Genomic DNA, 14,746 nt, shown 5'->3' with positions numbered 1-14,746 from the left:
ATTCCTGCTCCTCCTTTTCTCTGGATAATTCACTTCCAGCATCAGATTACTGTGAACACTCAGCCCTGCAGATACTGTCCCTTCTCCCATCGTGTATCCTTCCCCAAACAGAGGAAGACTTGTTGCTCACTGCTTGCCAAGTAGGGTATAATTATATGGAACTGTCCTTGCTCTAAAGGGCTTCTTTAAACCCATTTACCTCTGTCAGTATTTGTTTTTGCAGCTCTCGGCCTTGTTAACAATTGCTTATAAGAGTCTGCTGGCTCATCTGCATTTGATATGCTGACAAAGTTGTGCTTTTTAGCTATGGCAGTGCTAAAGGCATTGAATTTAATTAATTACAGTGATGAAATGCTTGTGAACAATTCATTAGTACCTTATAAACAGGAGATTTTTAAATAGCCTAAATTGAGGCTTGCGTAGCTCTAAGCTGAAGCCACGATACTCTGGTATCTTGACACATGCTAATGTGAATGTCCTCATTGAGGTATTATTAGCAGAAGTGTGAAGCAAGTAGTTTTCAGCATGGTTAAATGAAAATGTGAAAGATAAATTAATGGGTTGACCTTAGAAACATGCTTCTGTGTTTGCTTTGCTGCAGCCATATCAAAATATGAGACTTTTGGATTTAAGGTCGCAGTGATTGCCTCCATCGTGAGCTGTGCCATCATTCTGCTGATGTCAATGGCTTTTTTAACTTGTTATCTTACCAAGTGTGTGAAGAAAAGTGAAAGGAGGAGGACTCAAAGGTATGTCAAGAAAAGATTTTTAAAACCAGCATAAGACTGTACCTCATATGGACCCCATTGCTGTGATAGCAGAGAGCTTCAAAGGACTTGATGCTTGCAACACCACAATGATGTTAATTACTTAAAATTCTTAATTGGTAGGTCAGGCTTTAGGCATAGAAAGACTTGGAATTCTTGAGTATTTAGGCACCTAATGTCTGTTAATATCAGATGACCTCAGCGGGCCTGGGCAGATCTGGATTTACCCAGGATTGTGCAGAAACTGAACATACAAGCCTTACTTGCTGGCCCAGTCTTTCCCTCCTTGAATTATTTAAGATTGGCTGCCTTTTCCCTTCTTCTCTCTCACTTTCCTTTTTTCCTTTGCTTTCCTTGAACGCTACCGGGAAAATTAATCTACGCGTGTCAAAACCATCAAAGCCCTCACCATCTGCAAAACGTACTTAAAGCTGTCACAGCGCTGTGCTGGAATGATGTAGGATTTTGTCTTCTGGCTTGAAACACAAGTCAGTGGGCAGGATTATAAACAGGCATGGGAAGAAGTAGAATTTACCAATGCAGTCCATTACAAAAACTCAGCATGAAGGGTGGCTGCATGACCACATCTGGCTGTACGCTAACAGGCGAGCCACTGTTGTTCGTGAGAGCATGCATCCAAAGCCACCTGCTGCAGAGGGCTTTCCATGGGCACCTCTTCTTCCTTTCCCTCTCGCTTTTCCAGCTCGTTGTTCCCACCATTGCACATAGCTCAGCGGGGTGACTGCATCCCATCCTGCTGATGCCTGCTCAGCAGACAGTTAGCTGCACTTCGGGTTGCTTTTAAACCTCTTCTTGCTTCAAATAAGTATTTGGAGTGAGGCAGGGTAGCGGTGGAGTGGAGGGAGACTGGGGAGGACACGAGTAAAGGTCTCTCTGCTCTGAGCTGTGTTTTATCTAGAGCTGCGTGGGAACCAGCTTAGGGGTGACATTCTGTTCTTTCAAAATCTGATTGTAACCAAAATCCAGATTTTCTGTTTCCCTTGAAAGGATTTTGTGAGGCAAAAAAGAAAGTCTTTGGTATCATTCATAATACTAGGTTTTCACTGGTAGCATAAAATAATTTCTGAAATGAAAGGATTGATTGGCATTTTTGGAATTGCCGCTTTTCTTTTTGATAAGGTTATTCATATCAAAGTCCTGTTTTTCATTTATCTTAAATGAAGTTTTGTCAAAATTAACTGTTCACATGACTTTAATGACTTGATATTTTTCTTTTAAGAAGGAAAGCCCTTCACACTGGACATTTTGACCTGGTTCTGTCATCAGGACATAAAGTGATTCCCTTTGCTGGGAGCTTCTCAGTTCCCTGCTGCCCTCCGTCCTCCCTGCACTCTCTCCTGAAGGAGCTGCTCCAACCTTGCCTGTCCACGACTGAGCCCCACTCCTGAGGAGGGGAACCTGGCGGCACTGTAGCCATTGTGTAGCTTGGTCCCGCTGTCAGAAAGCAAGTGAGATGATGTAGAAACCATCCATGTCACGCGAGCAAGAGTAACGCATCCCTGTGTGAAACTTGCTCGACCCACAGCCTGTGCTGCCGAGTGCCAGGTGCGGTGGTAGCCCCTCTTTTGTTGACGTAGGTGGAAAACATTGATCGACGTTAGGATGCACAAAGCATTAATATGAAGAGAAGCTGCAGGTTGGATAACTTAGGACAAAATGAGAATACTTGGTAGGGGATTAGTTGAACAAGTGCCTCTTAGAGCACCTCTGAAAGAAAAGTTAGTCTGTACCTGTGGGGTAGGGAAGATGTCCTCATCTTGCTTTCAGCTTTGAGGTCTGCCTGTCACTTTTTTTTGGCTCTTTTATTTGGTCTACTAGAAGAGATCGCCTCTGCCTACCAGCCTCTCTTGCAAGGTATCTGATGGTCTTTGAAGTGCCATCTTGTGTTTTATCCTTGCATTTGGAGAGAAAAAGGACAAAGACTGCTGGAAATGCTTATGTAATTTAGCCTTCTCACAGACCTTGTCCCACTGCGTGAGTGTAGCCGCCATTTTCTTTGGTAGGAGCAGGATTGCATCCTGAGAGGACAGAAATGTCACCAAAATCAGCATCGCCAGCCCTCACAATTTAATCTTGTCCCATCGGCTAGTGTGAATGTCTGTGATTATGTGAATCTTAGGCTTCTTTTAAAAACAGAAGAAGAAATTGTGGGGGTTTTTTTTTGTCCCTGAGTTGTAGAGAGCAGCATGAAAAGCACCTTGAGCATTTCCAAAAGGAAATCCTGAGGGCAACTGAATAAGCCCTGCTTTTAGACAACATTACCTGTCTCCACCATTTTTAAGTCAATTCATCTTTTCAACCTGCCTGGTGATTTTTGAACCCTTAGGAATGGCAGTGCTGCAAAAATTCACAGAAAATACTTTTTTTTCTGAAATAATTTATTGCATAAAATGGGGATGGTTTGTAGTCTTTTCACATACAACGGGCTCTGGCCTGACGTGTGTCACTGATGAAGGTCCATGTGAACATTAACACAACATCACACCTTAAGTGACTTTCCCTATTACCTGTAGTCTCAAAATCCACTGAATCAAATTGACATAGTTATTGGGGTTTTGTTCCTTTGAACTACCCACAGGTGCTCATAAGAAAATTGCTCTTTTTGTTTGTTTGCTTGCTTGTTTTTTGAGGAGTGCTGGATAATACTTAAAATAACACTATTTTACAGAATAATGTTTATACTGTTTAAGAATCTCCCCATATACCTTAAGGTATTTGAGCAGGCATTTAAGTTTCTGGAAATTTGGCTTACACTTGAAGGTCAGCATGTGTTTTAAGTGCTGTCTTCAGTAAACCTGGATTTAGATTTAAACTCCAGTGAATCAGGGCTGTGGTCAGATAAAAGTTCAGATATACAGCTGTTTATCACAGTAATGTATTTTACCCCTTTCTTTATTCACAGAGATATGCAGCTGTGGTACCAGCTCAGAACTGAAGAACTAGAGCACATGCAAGCTGCTTACTTTGGTTTTAAGGGAAGAAACAATAACAACAACAATAAGAAACTCAGGAATAAATCCGTATTTGATGATGCGACTAACACGGCATATGACAATCAAGGCTTCTACAGGTAAGGCTATTAAAATGTAGTGGGTTTGAATGAGCTTGTTGAACAAATTTTAGGAAGAGGATTCCTTGAAAATGCATTTTAAAGCGATGCCCCTGAAGAGGACGTGATGCCAGTGGATTGTCCAGGCTTGTCCTTGAACTTGGTCATCTTGTGGGGAATTAATGTTGCCAAAAGGTGAGACAGCAGAGAAGCTGAGCATGATCTCCCTCCTTACAGCTTCTTTTGTCTATCCCCTGTAGTGCTCAGTTAAGCCTGGTCTGCAGGGGAGCTTGCACCAGATTAACTGGAGAGAGGTTTTTAATTGGCTTTGTTAAATTGATGCTAAACTGCAGCAAGAAAGTCACTACTCTCTATTGGTCAGTGATATCAAGGTGCCAGCTTGCCTAAGAGCCTTAGGAGAGGAGGCAGCCAGGGACATCTGGGGCTGTGGTACTGCTCAAGGTGAGCATCAAATATTACCCTTTATCCCATGGTGACCACGAAAGCTCTCTTGAGAAATGTCATTTTGTTATCAGGGTGCACGGGGCAAACACATTGAGATCCTCATCTGCAAGGCAGCGTGAATGCCCACAGAGTGGGAACCCCGACCTTGGGGGAGTCCAAAAAAATGTCCATGCTGAAATAGCGTACTGTGGATGCATGGATGATGAGCGTAGGTCATTTTTGTGTCAGTCCAAAACCACCTCTGAGTGTGTCCGGATGTGTTATGCTGGCTGTGTAGTTGGCAACAAAAGAAAAACAGAAAAATTAATATATGTTAAATTCTAATCGCTGTTTCGCTATTACCATTCGTATAAACACACCGCACCGTGTCTTTTATATCCTTTGGGTTCTGCTTCATCGTCATGTACGATAACATATAGCACAATCCTTGTTTTCTTTTAATTCACTGCTCACTTGTACAGCTTTTATGTACAGCAGTATCTGTGATTTCTAGTGGTTACCTGCAGAAAACAGTTTTATGCAGATTATAAACCTACTTCCATGCCATGGCACAGCTGGAAATTATATTCAAATGGAGCACTTGCACAAAAATCTGATGGCTGCTAAATCAATTCCTAGCTTTGGGTGATTTCAGAAAGATGTATAAAGCTAATTAAATGCTGATTATAACCTAAACAGTTTTTAGAAGACTCAGGATGCAATTTTTAATTTTGGGCAACTTCAATCTGCTATGATGTCAATGTTTTCCATAAGTGTAATCTGCTTCTAAAATAACAGGGATAAACTGACAAAGGGCTGCAAACAGAGGTTAGTGCTCTGCTGGAGCCTCGAGATCCTTCTGCGTTCTTATCTGCACCACTCCATGGAGCAGAAGCTGCTGTATTATGTTTACCAAATTCTGTACACCTTTTCTTAACTGAAAGTAGCAGGGACTGTACAATTCCTCAGGTTAAGCAGCTTCTCTGGGGCCAGAAATCAAGTTTATTACTTCTTTAGAAAATTGGAGAATGTATAAACTTCAGTGGGGAATTGCAGAGGGCAGGAGGAGGAAAGCCTGTGAGCTCTTTTTTTCCTACATTCAACAATACACATGATGTGTTAAATCCTGGTGCACATAGCCACCTCCTGATGCATGAGGTCCACTATTAATCAAGGTCTACTTTATTTCCACCATGCAGAGGTGATATGATCACCAGCCAGAGCAAAAATCAGCTAGGAGAGCAGGTGTGTTAGTCTGTGCACCCCAGAGCTAAAAGTCTAGCCGTTTCGCCCGTGGAGAACAGACACTGCTTCTAATCAGAGATGGAAATGACATTGAAGCTGCAACAGACTCTAAATAAAACTGTCTTGGAATTGCTATATGAACAGGAGGTGTGACCCTTCATTGATGTGCACCTTGTTCCCTTTATTCCCTCAAATAAAATCTATTTATTCAAGGTTAGTAAAAGATGCTAATTTCTACTGTCTAATTCTGTTAAACGGATATATGCGCAGGATGAGATGCGGGAATTCTGCTAACGTATTTCCTGTCAACTCTTGAAGACAACAAATGAGCTGTCAGCTCTGTGTTTCACTTGCAGGATGTATTTTTTGTGTCTAGCGAATGAGGCTAAGTGTCATCATCCTGTGCTCATCCGGCTTACTGGGAACAGCAGGGCAGTGTAGGCAAATCCCTGGGGAGGTGCAAACACGAAACTGGCTTATGCTGGGAAGACCAGCATGAAAGGACTTGTTCTCTATGTGGGTTATTTTGGCGGTACCTTTCTCCATTTAACATGCCGTGGACATGTTGGCAGCCTATGCTTGGAGGAAATCTCTAACCGTGTGTCGCTGTAGTGGTGGAGCTGTTATAGCGTTGATTGTCTGAGGAAATAAATAAAGGCATGCGGCATGGTTGGAAAAAAGCAACAAAACTGAGGGCAAGCAAGCCCAGAGGAAAGATTCTGTATATTGCTGCGTGCATGTGAACTAAAGTATGTGTCCATGGTCATGAACGAGCCAAAAAATAATTTTACCAAGGCTCCTCAAGGAAGGTTCAGACTTGACATTAGGAAGCATTTCTTTACCGAGACGGTGGTCAAACCCTGGAACCAGCGTGCTGGAGAGGTGGTCAATGCCCCATGCCTGTCAGTGTTCAAGAGGCGTTTGGGCAATGCCCTTAATAACATGCTTTAACTTTTGGTCACCCCTGAAGCGGTCAGGCAGTTGGACTAGACGGTCCAACTTGTAGGTCCCTTCCAACTGGAATATTCTATTCTATTCTATTCTATTCTATTCTGTCCTGTCCTGTCCTGTCCTGTTCTTTGTTAATGTTTCAGACATTTGAGGAATTTGTTCAATGCATCGCTAGATCTCTGAGCAAATCGGAAATCCTTGTTTTTCTACTAAGGAGCTGTCCTAAGAAGCACAGGAGGCTGACTGTTTTCTCCCTGCCTTTTTCAGGGCAGGAGTACGCATTGTTCTCTGTGATACAGCCATGGGAAGTGGCTCTGCAACCTACTTAGAAGGGGATGGCTGAGAGATGCGTGGTGCCCTTGTCTGAGGAAGGAGTGGGTGGAGGCTTGGCAATTTAAGTTGTTTTTATGATAGCGTTTCCTTTTCTTAAAAAAAACTGTTCTGTTGCTTCTTCATGTAACATATGAAGTCTCTGGAAGAGTGAGAACTCCTCCACCCTTGAAGAAGACCCTCTTGAGTATATCTGAGCCTACTTCTGACTAGAAAAGGATGTAGGTCATGCTGCTTTTCAGACTTAATTGAAATAGATTTAGAGATTAACTAGAGATTAACATTTTGATTTACCACTTTAAGGATCAAAAATACTGTAAGAATAAATAAAATACAAAAACCAGTTCTTTCAGGTAAGCCAATATACAATAAAACAAAAAGGCAATTCTTTCAGACAGGTAAGATATATGTTGTGGTTTCCAGAGTAATTTAGGATTAAAAGACTATCATCTGTTAAAGCGGTACCTTAGTATAGCAATGAGATAATTTTGGCTGTAACGAGGTGGCGTAATGTGGACGCAGAATGCTGATGTATAGAAGTTATAAATAATGTAGAAGTCCAGCTGTTGGACAGTAGAGGCTCCAATGTGCTGTTCTGGACCTGTCTGCCACAAAATGAGATCTTTTTCCCCTCGTGTTTGAAGCATGGAACGAATGTGATGAATATGTAGTTTTGCAGGGAAATGTTGAATTTTAGTGGCAAGTCCTCTAATTATATTGAGCCCCATTCTGGCTTCTTGGCTGCTTGAACAAATTGCTTTAAAATGCTGAGAAATATGTCTACTAATACCTGGGATCGTTTACTACAGGGTGCAGTCACTGTTAATGCCACCTCTTTCATTTGGATGTGAGGAACCATAATGAGCATAAAAAGACCAATTTTTAGCAGAAAGTCTTATATGCAGGAGCTGCAAGCATTTACGGCATATTTGCTCTTTTATAATATTTGAAGAGCTAACTAATGTTGAGCAGGGAAAGACAAGTTACAAGGCATGGGGCCGCTGGGAGGGACTTGATTTCTCTAGTGTTGCTTCTCAGAAGTTTAGAGCATAGAACAGAGATAGCAGGTTGCTGCATGATGCAGAGGTTTTGGACAGATTAGCTGAAGAAAAGGGGCTGCCGTCTATGGGAGGGAGATTAGCTGCAGCTCTGGGTCACGTCTTTAGAGAACGATGTGCATGAACCTCCAAAACAGCCCTCCAGGAGGACTGCTAGGCAGAGGCAGAGCTTGTCAACACAGGGATATACTGGGAATAGCTCTCACAGCCTGACTGCAGTGTGTATCAGGAGAAAAGCCTGAAATCAGTAAATGATACTCTGCTCTCTTTAACATTTTAAGATTTAAGTCTTCCCAATTCTGCATGAGAATGAGAGCAGGACTGTTGGTGGTGTTCATCCAAAGCGAGAGGCCTTCCTCAAAGCAGCCGAGAGCCCCACGCCTGCCTGGGGTCAGACAGGCACTGTGGGTCTAGCCAGGGAGAACCCCGAGCACCAGGGACCTTTGGTATGGCAGAGGAACTACCATTTGAAACGCCAAGCTGGGCTTAAGAGGTTTTTTTTAAATGGGTACGTTCCTGAGCAGGATATGTTATTTTCAAGTCAGTTATTTTCTGACAAAGAATAATACCTGACCCTGCAGTAATCCTTCTCTGTAATAATTCCTTGGGCAAGCAGCACCCAAGATGAACAGTCCTCTTCCATCCCCAGCAAACAGCCATGTGGGAGAGCTTGGATTTAGTCGGCTGCCTGAGCAGGCAGGTTGTCCTCTGCCCCATCACAGGCATGGGGTAAAATATCAGTAAAGCAAAGCTTCATTACAGCTGTCCTTTCTCTCTGCCAGCTACTGGTAAAGTTCGAGAGCTGAAGATGAATTTCAGTAAGAGATAATACTAAAGAAACCGGTGTTGAAAAGAAGAGGGGTCACTCTAATGTGGGCACGGGGGTACGCTTGCCCACTGTCATGGGTCAGCTGTAGCTGTTCCCCAGGTGAATGGTTGGTACAGGCGTGTTGAGGCAAGTTTGGCGGAGAAACTCCAGCAGCTTGCTTGTGACTCCCAAACTGAAATAGCATTTCCATCTCCTCTTTTCCATTAAGTAGTCCTAGCCATGCTTCTAGGAGAAATCATAAAAGTACGCACAATCCAGTGTAACCATTGTGAGAGCAAACAGCAAACCCTTTTTTGCATGCAAAGACATTAAAGAACTGGGCACTCCACTGTTTAAGCCATAGCACATTTGTACATCAGCATGCGCAGAAAGGTAGCCGTCCCAGGAGAAATACAGATAGCTAGTGATAAGAAAAAGCTGAGAGAGCTTGTTTCAGTTTGCATCAGCTTCCTAATCATGGTAAGAAATAGCCACACCTAGGGAAGCCTCTATTTTCTTTGCTCTTTCAGCATAACAGCCCTGTAACCTGCCCTGGAATAGCTACTCCCTTGATTCAGGGATGTGCTGTTATTTTGCAAAAGGAGAATTGATGGTCCGGTATTTTCCACACCCAGGGAGAACTGAATTTAGCTGTAGACTTACTTCTTTTCATCCTCCGTCAGCTAAGACGACAACCAGAAAGAAACTAGTCCAGCTCAAAAATACATCTAAAGAGCAGCAAAGAAATTGGGTGATTCTTTTCCCCTGGTGTGGAAGCATTTGGAAGAAGTTGTGCATTCCAAATTTGGACTGTTCTGAGGTGAATTATTTTACACAGCTCTAGGCCAAGTTATAAAACATTCTCTATGAAGTAACTGATCTGACTGCACGAGTGAGTTAAATGGAAAAGCCCGTATCTCAATAGGTTTAAAGTCCTCCTTTCAGATATCCACTACAGCTGGAGCACATTATCAAGGAGAAAAAATCTCTTCTGCAGAGAAACAGGCTAGTATATTCTGCCACAGAAGATATTTTTAGTACCTGAAATTTTTGTACTGGAGCCCTTTCTGACTACAAGGTGATTTACCAGTGTACCTGGCTAAAAGCAAATAAGGACAATCCAAGAACAAAGATATCCCAATGAAAAGGTTTCGCAAAAAAACCCAAAGCCAGCATGCTCTTAGGAGAGGCAGCTCCACGTTTTCAGTCAGTGCAAGAAGTCACATGCAAGGTTGGTGAAATTAGCTCATAGCTTTGGCCACCACAGTAAAATGAAATGTGTTTCTTTTTCTCTTTGATTTAGCGGCTATAATGGTTGAAGTTTCCCACTACCTTGTGTAAGGGCTTGCAAGGAAGGCACAAATCAGAAACTCATGTTGCTCTAAAAAATGTTCATGTCTGCCCAGGCTTGCTGAGGAGCATGGCTGTAAGCCAAAGGACCTTCTAGAAGTATGAACAAGATGGGGTGGGACACTTCGCCCCATTCCTACCTTGCCCTCTGCCCCCTTGAGGGCATTTTCCCAGCTACTTTTGCCCTCTGAACACCTAAGTAGAAGAGATGAAAAAGCTGAAGGATCTGATGCCCTTCTACTAGCAGGGTAGCATGGTGTAGATTTACCACTGCGAAAGGGGACAACACTTGAAGAAATACCCATGTTGAGAGACAACCTGCTCAAAGCTCGATGGAAAATGTAAGTAGGACAAGAAAAACCCAGGACAGCTCGACTGACTGCCAGGAGATGCATCGGTGAGAGAATTAAGGGGGCAAAACATCATTACAACAGTGAGTTAGTGTAAGATTGTTAGAGGTCCTGGGGAAACCAATTTATCTGAGTGCCTTTGAAGGTCAGCAGTCTCACCAGAGAGCTGGACTCTTCACTCCCTCCAAAAGATCCGTGCATTTTCTTTCATGATCGGCCTCATTGTCAGATAATCGCTCTTGTTTGCCTGAAAGCTCGGGCATGCAGAGCTCAGCCCCGCTGTGGTATGTGTGCAGGATGGTTTGCACAGCGCACTTGAATGTCTGTGTGGGTGTGAATGTGACCCCCCCTGGCTCAGCTACAAGGCTTAAATTGCAGAGAGCCAGCAGTGGGCTGCTCCCAGGGCTGTGGGAAGAGAGGTGGGATTCATCATCACCCTGGTGTTTAATACTTTGCTACATAAAGCATCCAGTGAAATGGCTGCGAAGAGCAAATGACCCGTTTGATGCAATTGTACATAATTAATACACTTCCGTACACATGCAATGTTTGATTGTGTGGCACTTAGGACCAGAGGGGAGGAGACCCGGCACAGGAGAGAGGCAGATTTTGTTGTCAAGCTTTTATATAGATTGTCCCACCCTGCGAGTTGTCCCACCTTCAGCTTCTCTGTTCATGAAGGTTTTTTTTTTCCTCTAGTTGTTATTACTGTGCTCTGTGTTCCTCACCACCACCTTTCAGAGACTAAAATCTTCCAGTACCTTTTGACATGCATGTTTCAAAGAAAGATCAGGCAGGGGAAGTGAGCTGTGGTTTCATCTTGGGGCCCTGTCACTAAGGGTATGATAGCTGGCTGTTAAATTGTACTGATTTCTGAATTTCAATCTTAATTGTCATCGCACCGAGCATGGAGGATGTGTACACAGCAACATGTGCTTTTAATAAAGCTGCTATTATTGTTTTCATAATGCTTCCGTGATTACCCCAAGGTCTTGTACAAAGTCACCAGACATACAGCAACAAAAAAATCCCCTCCTGTCCTCCAGTATAAAAATCTCTTTTCAGAGCCATTGCCAGTGCCAGGCAGCATTGTGGCAGCCCCGCTGCTCTGAGTTCTCACCCTTCTCGAGTGTCCTATTAACAGCGTTTTCCCCTCCAGCTAGGAACAGCTCTCGAGTCACACAAAGCAAAATTCGTGTGAATCCTCTAAAATCCATTGACAAATGCTATGGTGGCTGTTCTTCTTCCCAGATGGGAGCTCTGGGAATAATGTCAAATAAAGTCTGTCCTTGTCAAATGTATTGTGCATCTAGCTAGGCTGTTCAGCACCTAGCATCCTTGGGTGGGTTTGCATTTCCAGGTAAGAGTACAGGAAGGTCATCTAATCCTCTTACTGTGATGTTTTGAAGTAGCTCAGCTGGAAACTGGAGGTAAGGAATGTTCAAGCGCTTGAGAAAAAGTCACACTTGTTCGGGCTAAAGTACAGAGCTCCCAAGGATGAAAGTGCAAACGGAAGGCTGCATCTGACCGACAACCGTGCACACAGAGGAGAGCCCACGGTGTGCACGTTTGTCCCTTGCCGACACTGCAACCCTCTTAATAGCTCTTCTCAGCCTCGGCTTCTAGGTGGAACTCCACTGACTTCGCTGTCCCTCTGACATCCACAGGGTTCCATGCCCTACCGTGAATGGAGGGTGCTTACTGTCACCTCATCCTAGACTTACTTCAGACAATGGAAGCATAAGAGTTCCTGAAATGGGAGGTAGATTTTACTTAGCCAGGCGTACAGTTGTCCTCCAAGTACAGTTTTAGCCACTTTGGCTTTCTGAATGGTGGTGGACTGTGGGTAATTGCCGAGTTTCACAATGCAGAGCTTTATAGGAGAAAACGTCAGAATGGGATGAATTCTGCCCAGTAAACTATATTTATTGCAGAATAACCAGGATAGCTAGATTTGAACTGTAATCCTGGCAGGGCTATTTGCAAAGGCTGTGGCTGCCCCATGCGAAACTTTATCCCAGTTCTTCTCCCTGTACATGCTCTTTTGATTCTTATTTTGTAACTATTGACTACCACCTCAAGAAGACAGAACTGAGTTCCTCGTACTATAAAAAAAAATAAATGCACAGTAGCAAATATCTCAGAAGGTTTTCTTTCAGCAGTGAGATCTGCAGCATTACTCCGTGTAGCTTCTGTTCCCTGATGGCAAGCCGCAGGGGTACTCAGATGGGTGTCCTGGTGTCCAACAAAGGTATTTGGGGGCTTGTGGACGCACCAAGATTAAAAGGCACAGTTAAAACAGTACAGGTCAATACAAAGTGGGTAAAGTTACCAGGCTGTTTTTTTGAGAAATAGATGAGTTTGTTGTTGTCCAGATTACAGGTGGGGAAATTCTCCTCACCTGAGCACCTCCTTGATGAGTATATTCTCAACTGTGCTGATACAGTGCCTTCTTGCATCAAATGCAGAGGTGTTTTAAGATGCCTTTACACTATCTGACTGTAGCTCATGCCCCAAATAGTTTTGTAATACAGCTTTTCAGTGAAGAGCAGGATTTATTCTCCTTTGCAGGGAATATGTATCTGCAGTATACCTACTCTGTACCAGAACAGCAAGACCTCGGTTATTTGGTTTTATTTTCTTTTACTCCCTCGCGGTTCCTATCTGTATGCACGTTTCATGTATGAGCATTTCTGCTGGTTTTCTGCAGCCAATAATTGCAGAATGTAGCTTCTGTTTCCTGACCAGGTTTTCATGTACGAAGGGGTAAGGCCACATTATCCTGGACGTGGGTGTGCAGGCTGCTGCATTCAGTAGCCAATACTGATGGCTTCGGAGGAAGCTAGAGGAGCCACGTGAGCTGGCTCACCTGCAGTGAATGTGGGGCAAGCAACCTCAGCATCTGCCCTGCCTGCAAACAGCTGCCGTGGAAGAACTGATGTTTTACAAAAGCCCACACACTCAGACTACATGAATTTGGCACAAACCCAAAAGAGCTGTGTCTTACCTGCTTCTGGTTCACAGAGCCATGTGCTTAAAGCCCACTGCATCCATCATGCCTTTTGCAACAGAGTTCAAGAACAAGCTGATCCCATTCCCCTATTTTCCCGAATGAGTTGTGTGTAGTTTACTGAGCATGTTTGGCAACTCTGCCAGCTCTCGCTGCTGCTGCTGCTGCTCTGCCCACACCATCCGCTGCTGGGTTACTTGCTGTCTGGGTCAGTAGCCTGTGCTGGCTTACCCCGCAGCTGGGCAAACCCTCCTTTCCCGGTGCAGAAAGGTGAGATGCAGGATGGATCCATGACCGCCAGTGCTGCATGCACACACAGCTGGCAAATACAGAGTCCCAGCTTCCAATCCCTTCTGGGAAGGCCAAGCAGTAGCCAGGTCAGGTAGTCAAGGGCTAGCACAATCCACGATGCGACTGCTCTGCATCAACATTGCTGGTAGTTCTGCAAATAATACCTCAAATCCCACTGAGCACAACTGGCTCCTGTGCTGCCAGCACTGCTCTGCTAACCAAGCAAGGACTTTCCTTATGCACCAGTCTCAGCATTCAAGTGTTCTTAATAATGTTCTCCAGATAGCGTAGCATTACATTGAAGCTGGGGACTCGTTTGATGGAAAACAAATAGCATCTGCCCCAACCTCAAATAAAACCAACCTCACAAGTCTTTTCAAGGTCTTCATCAGCTTTTACGGAGACACAATTATTTGCCCCACTGCTGCCAACTGGTTTTAACGCAAGGAGAAGTGAGCCCTTACGTTACAGTACAAGTTGTTTGCAAAATGCCCAATGTGCAAATAAAATGGATTAGAAAGTTCTGTATCATGACCAGTGCAAATGAAACAGAAATAACTTTTCCCTTCATGCTTACAGGGTCCAGGAGGAGTGGACTCGGGACATCATAGCTCCTGGGTGTTGCAAAGACACTGACCATCTGCCTAAGTTAACCAAGAGCAGCAGTGCACCTGTGAAACAAGCTGTACCAGGACACAACACTGCGGTACAGACAGTCAATTCAATACATGTTGTTGAAGTCTATGGACATAAGGATAGTTATAACAAACCGAGCTGTCAGATACCTGGATAGCTGCTGTCTGAAATACAGTTGCTCCTCTGGACCAAAATGAAATTTGGATAGCAATATGTGCCTTAAAGACAACATAGAAAGTTAATTATTCATATGAATTTGAAAGTTTTCTATATTCCAAGATGATTATTTAACAGAAACACTTCAAGGTCTGATACAAGTAAAGAAGTGAATGTTGAGGGTGGCGGTCCGTAGCTGTTCTCTACGGTGTGCTATGTATTGTGACCGTGGCAAAAGCATAATATCATTTTTATGTACATCCAGAGAGAACTGGTAGCC

General features: G+C 43.7%; 1 protein-coding gene across 1 annotated transcript in view; it reads left to right on the top strand.

Annotated features, from left to right (window-relative positions):
• The window catches only part of SUSD3 (sushi domain containing 3), a 21,599-nt gene extending 7,132 nt beyond the window's left edge, over positions 1–14,467 (top strand). The window contains exons 3-5 of the mRNA XM_009701479.1: positions 602–749; positions 3,691–3,858; positions 14,254–14,467. Coding sequence (XP_009699781.1) covers positions 602–749; positions 3,691–3,858; positions 14,254–14,467 — 530 coding nt within the window. The remainder of the gene's footprint in view (positions 1–601; positions 750–3,690; positions 3,859–14,253) is intronic.
• Positions 14,468–14,746: the final 279 nt, after the last annotated feature.

Source organism: Cariama cristata, unplaced genomic scaffold, assembly GCF_000690535.1.
Source record: "Cariama cristata isolate BGI_N322 unplaced genomic scaffold, ASM69053v1 scaffold846, whole genome shotgun sequence".
NCBI classification, from domain to species: domain Eukaryota; kingdom Metazoa; phylum Chordata; class Aves; order Cariamiformes; family Cariamidae; genus Cariama; species Cariama cristata.
The sequence above is the reverse complement of the archived record's forward strand: the minus strand, read 5'-3'. Positions and strand labels throughout refer to the sequence as shown.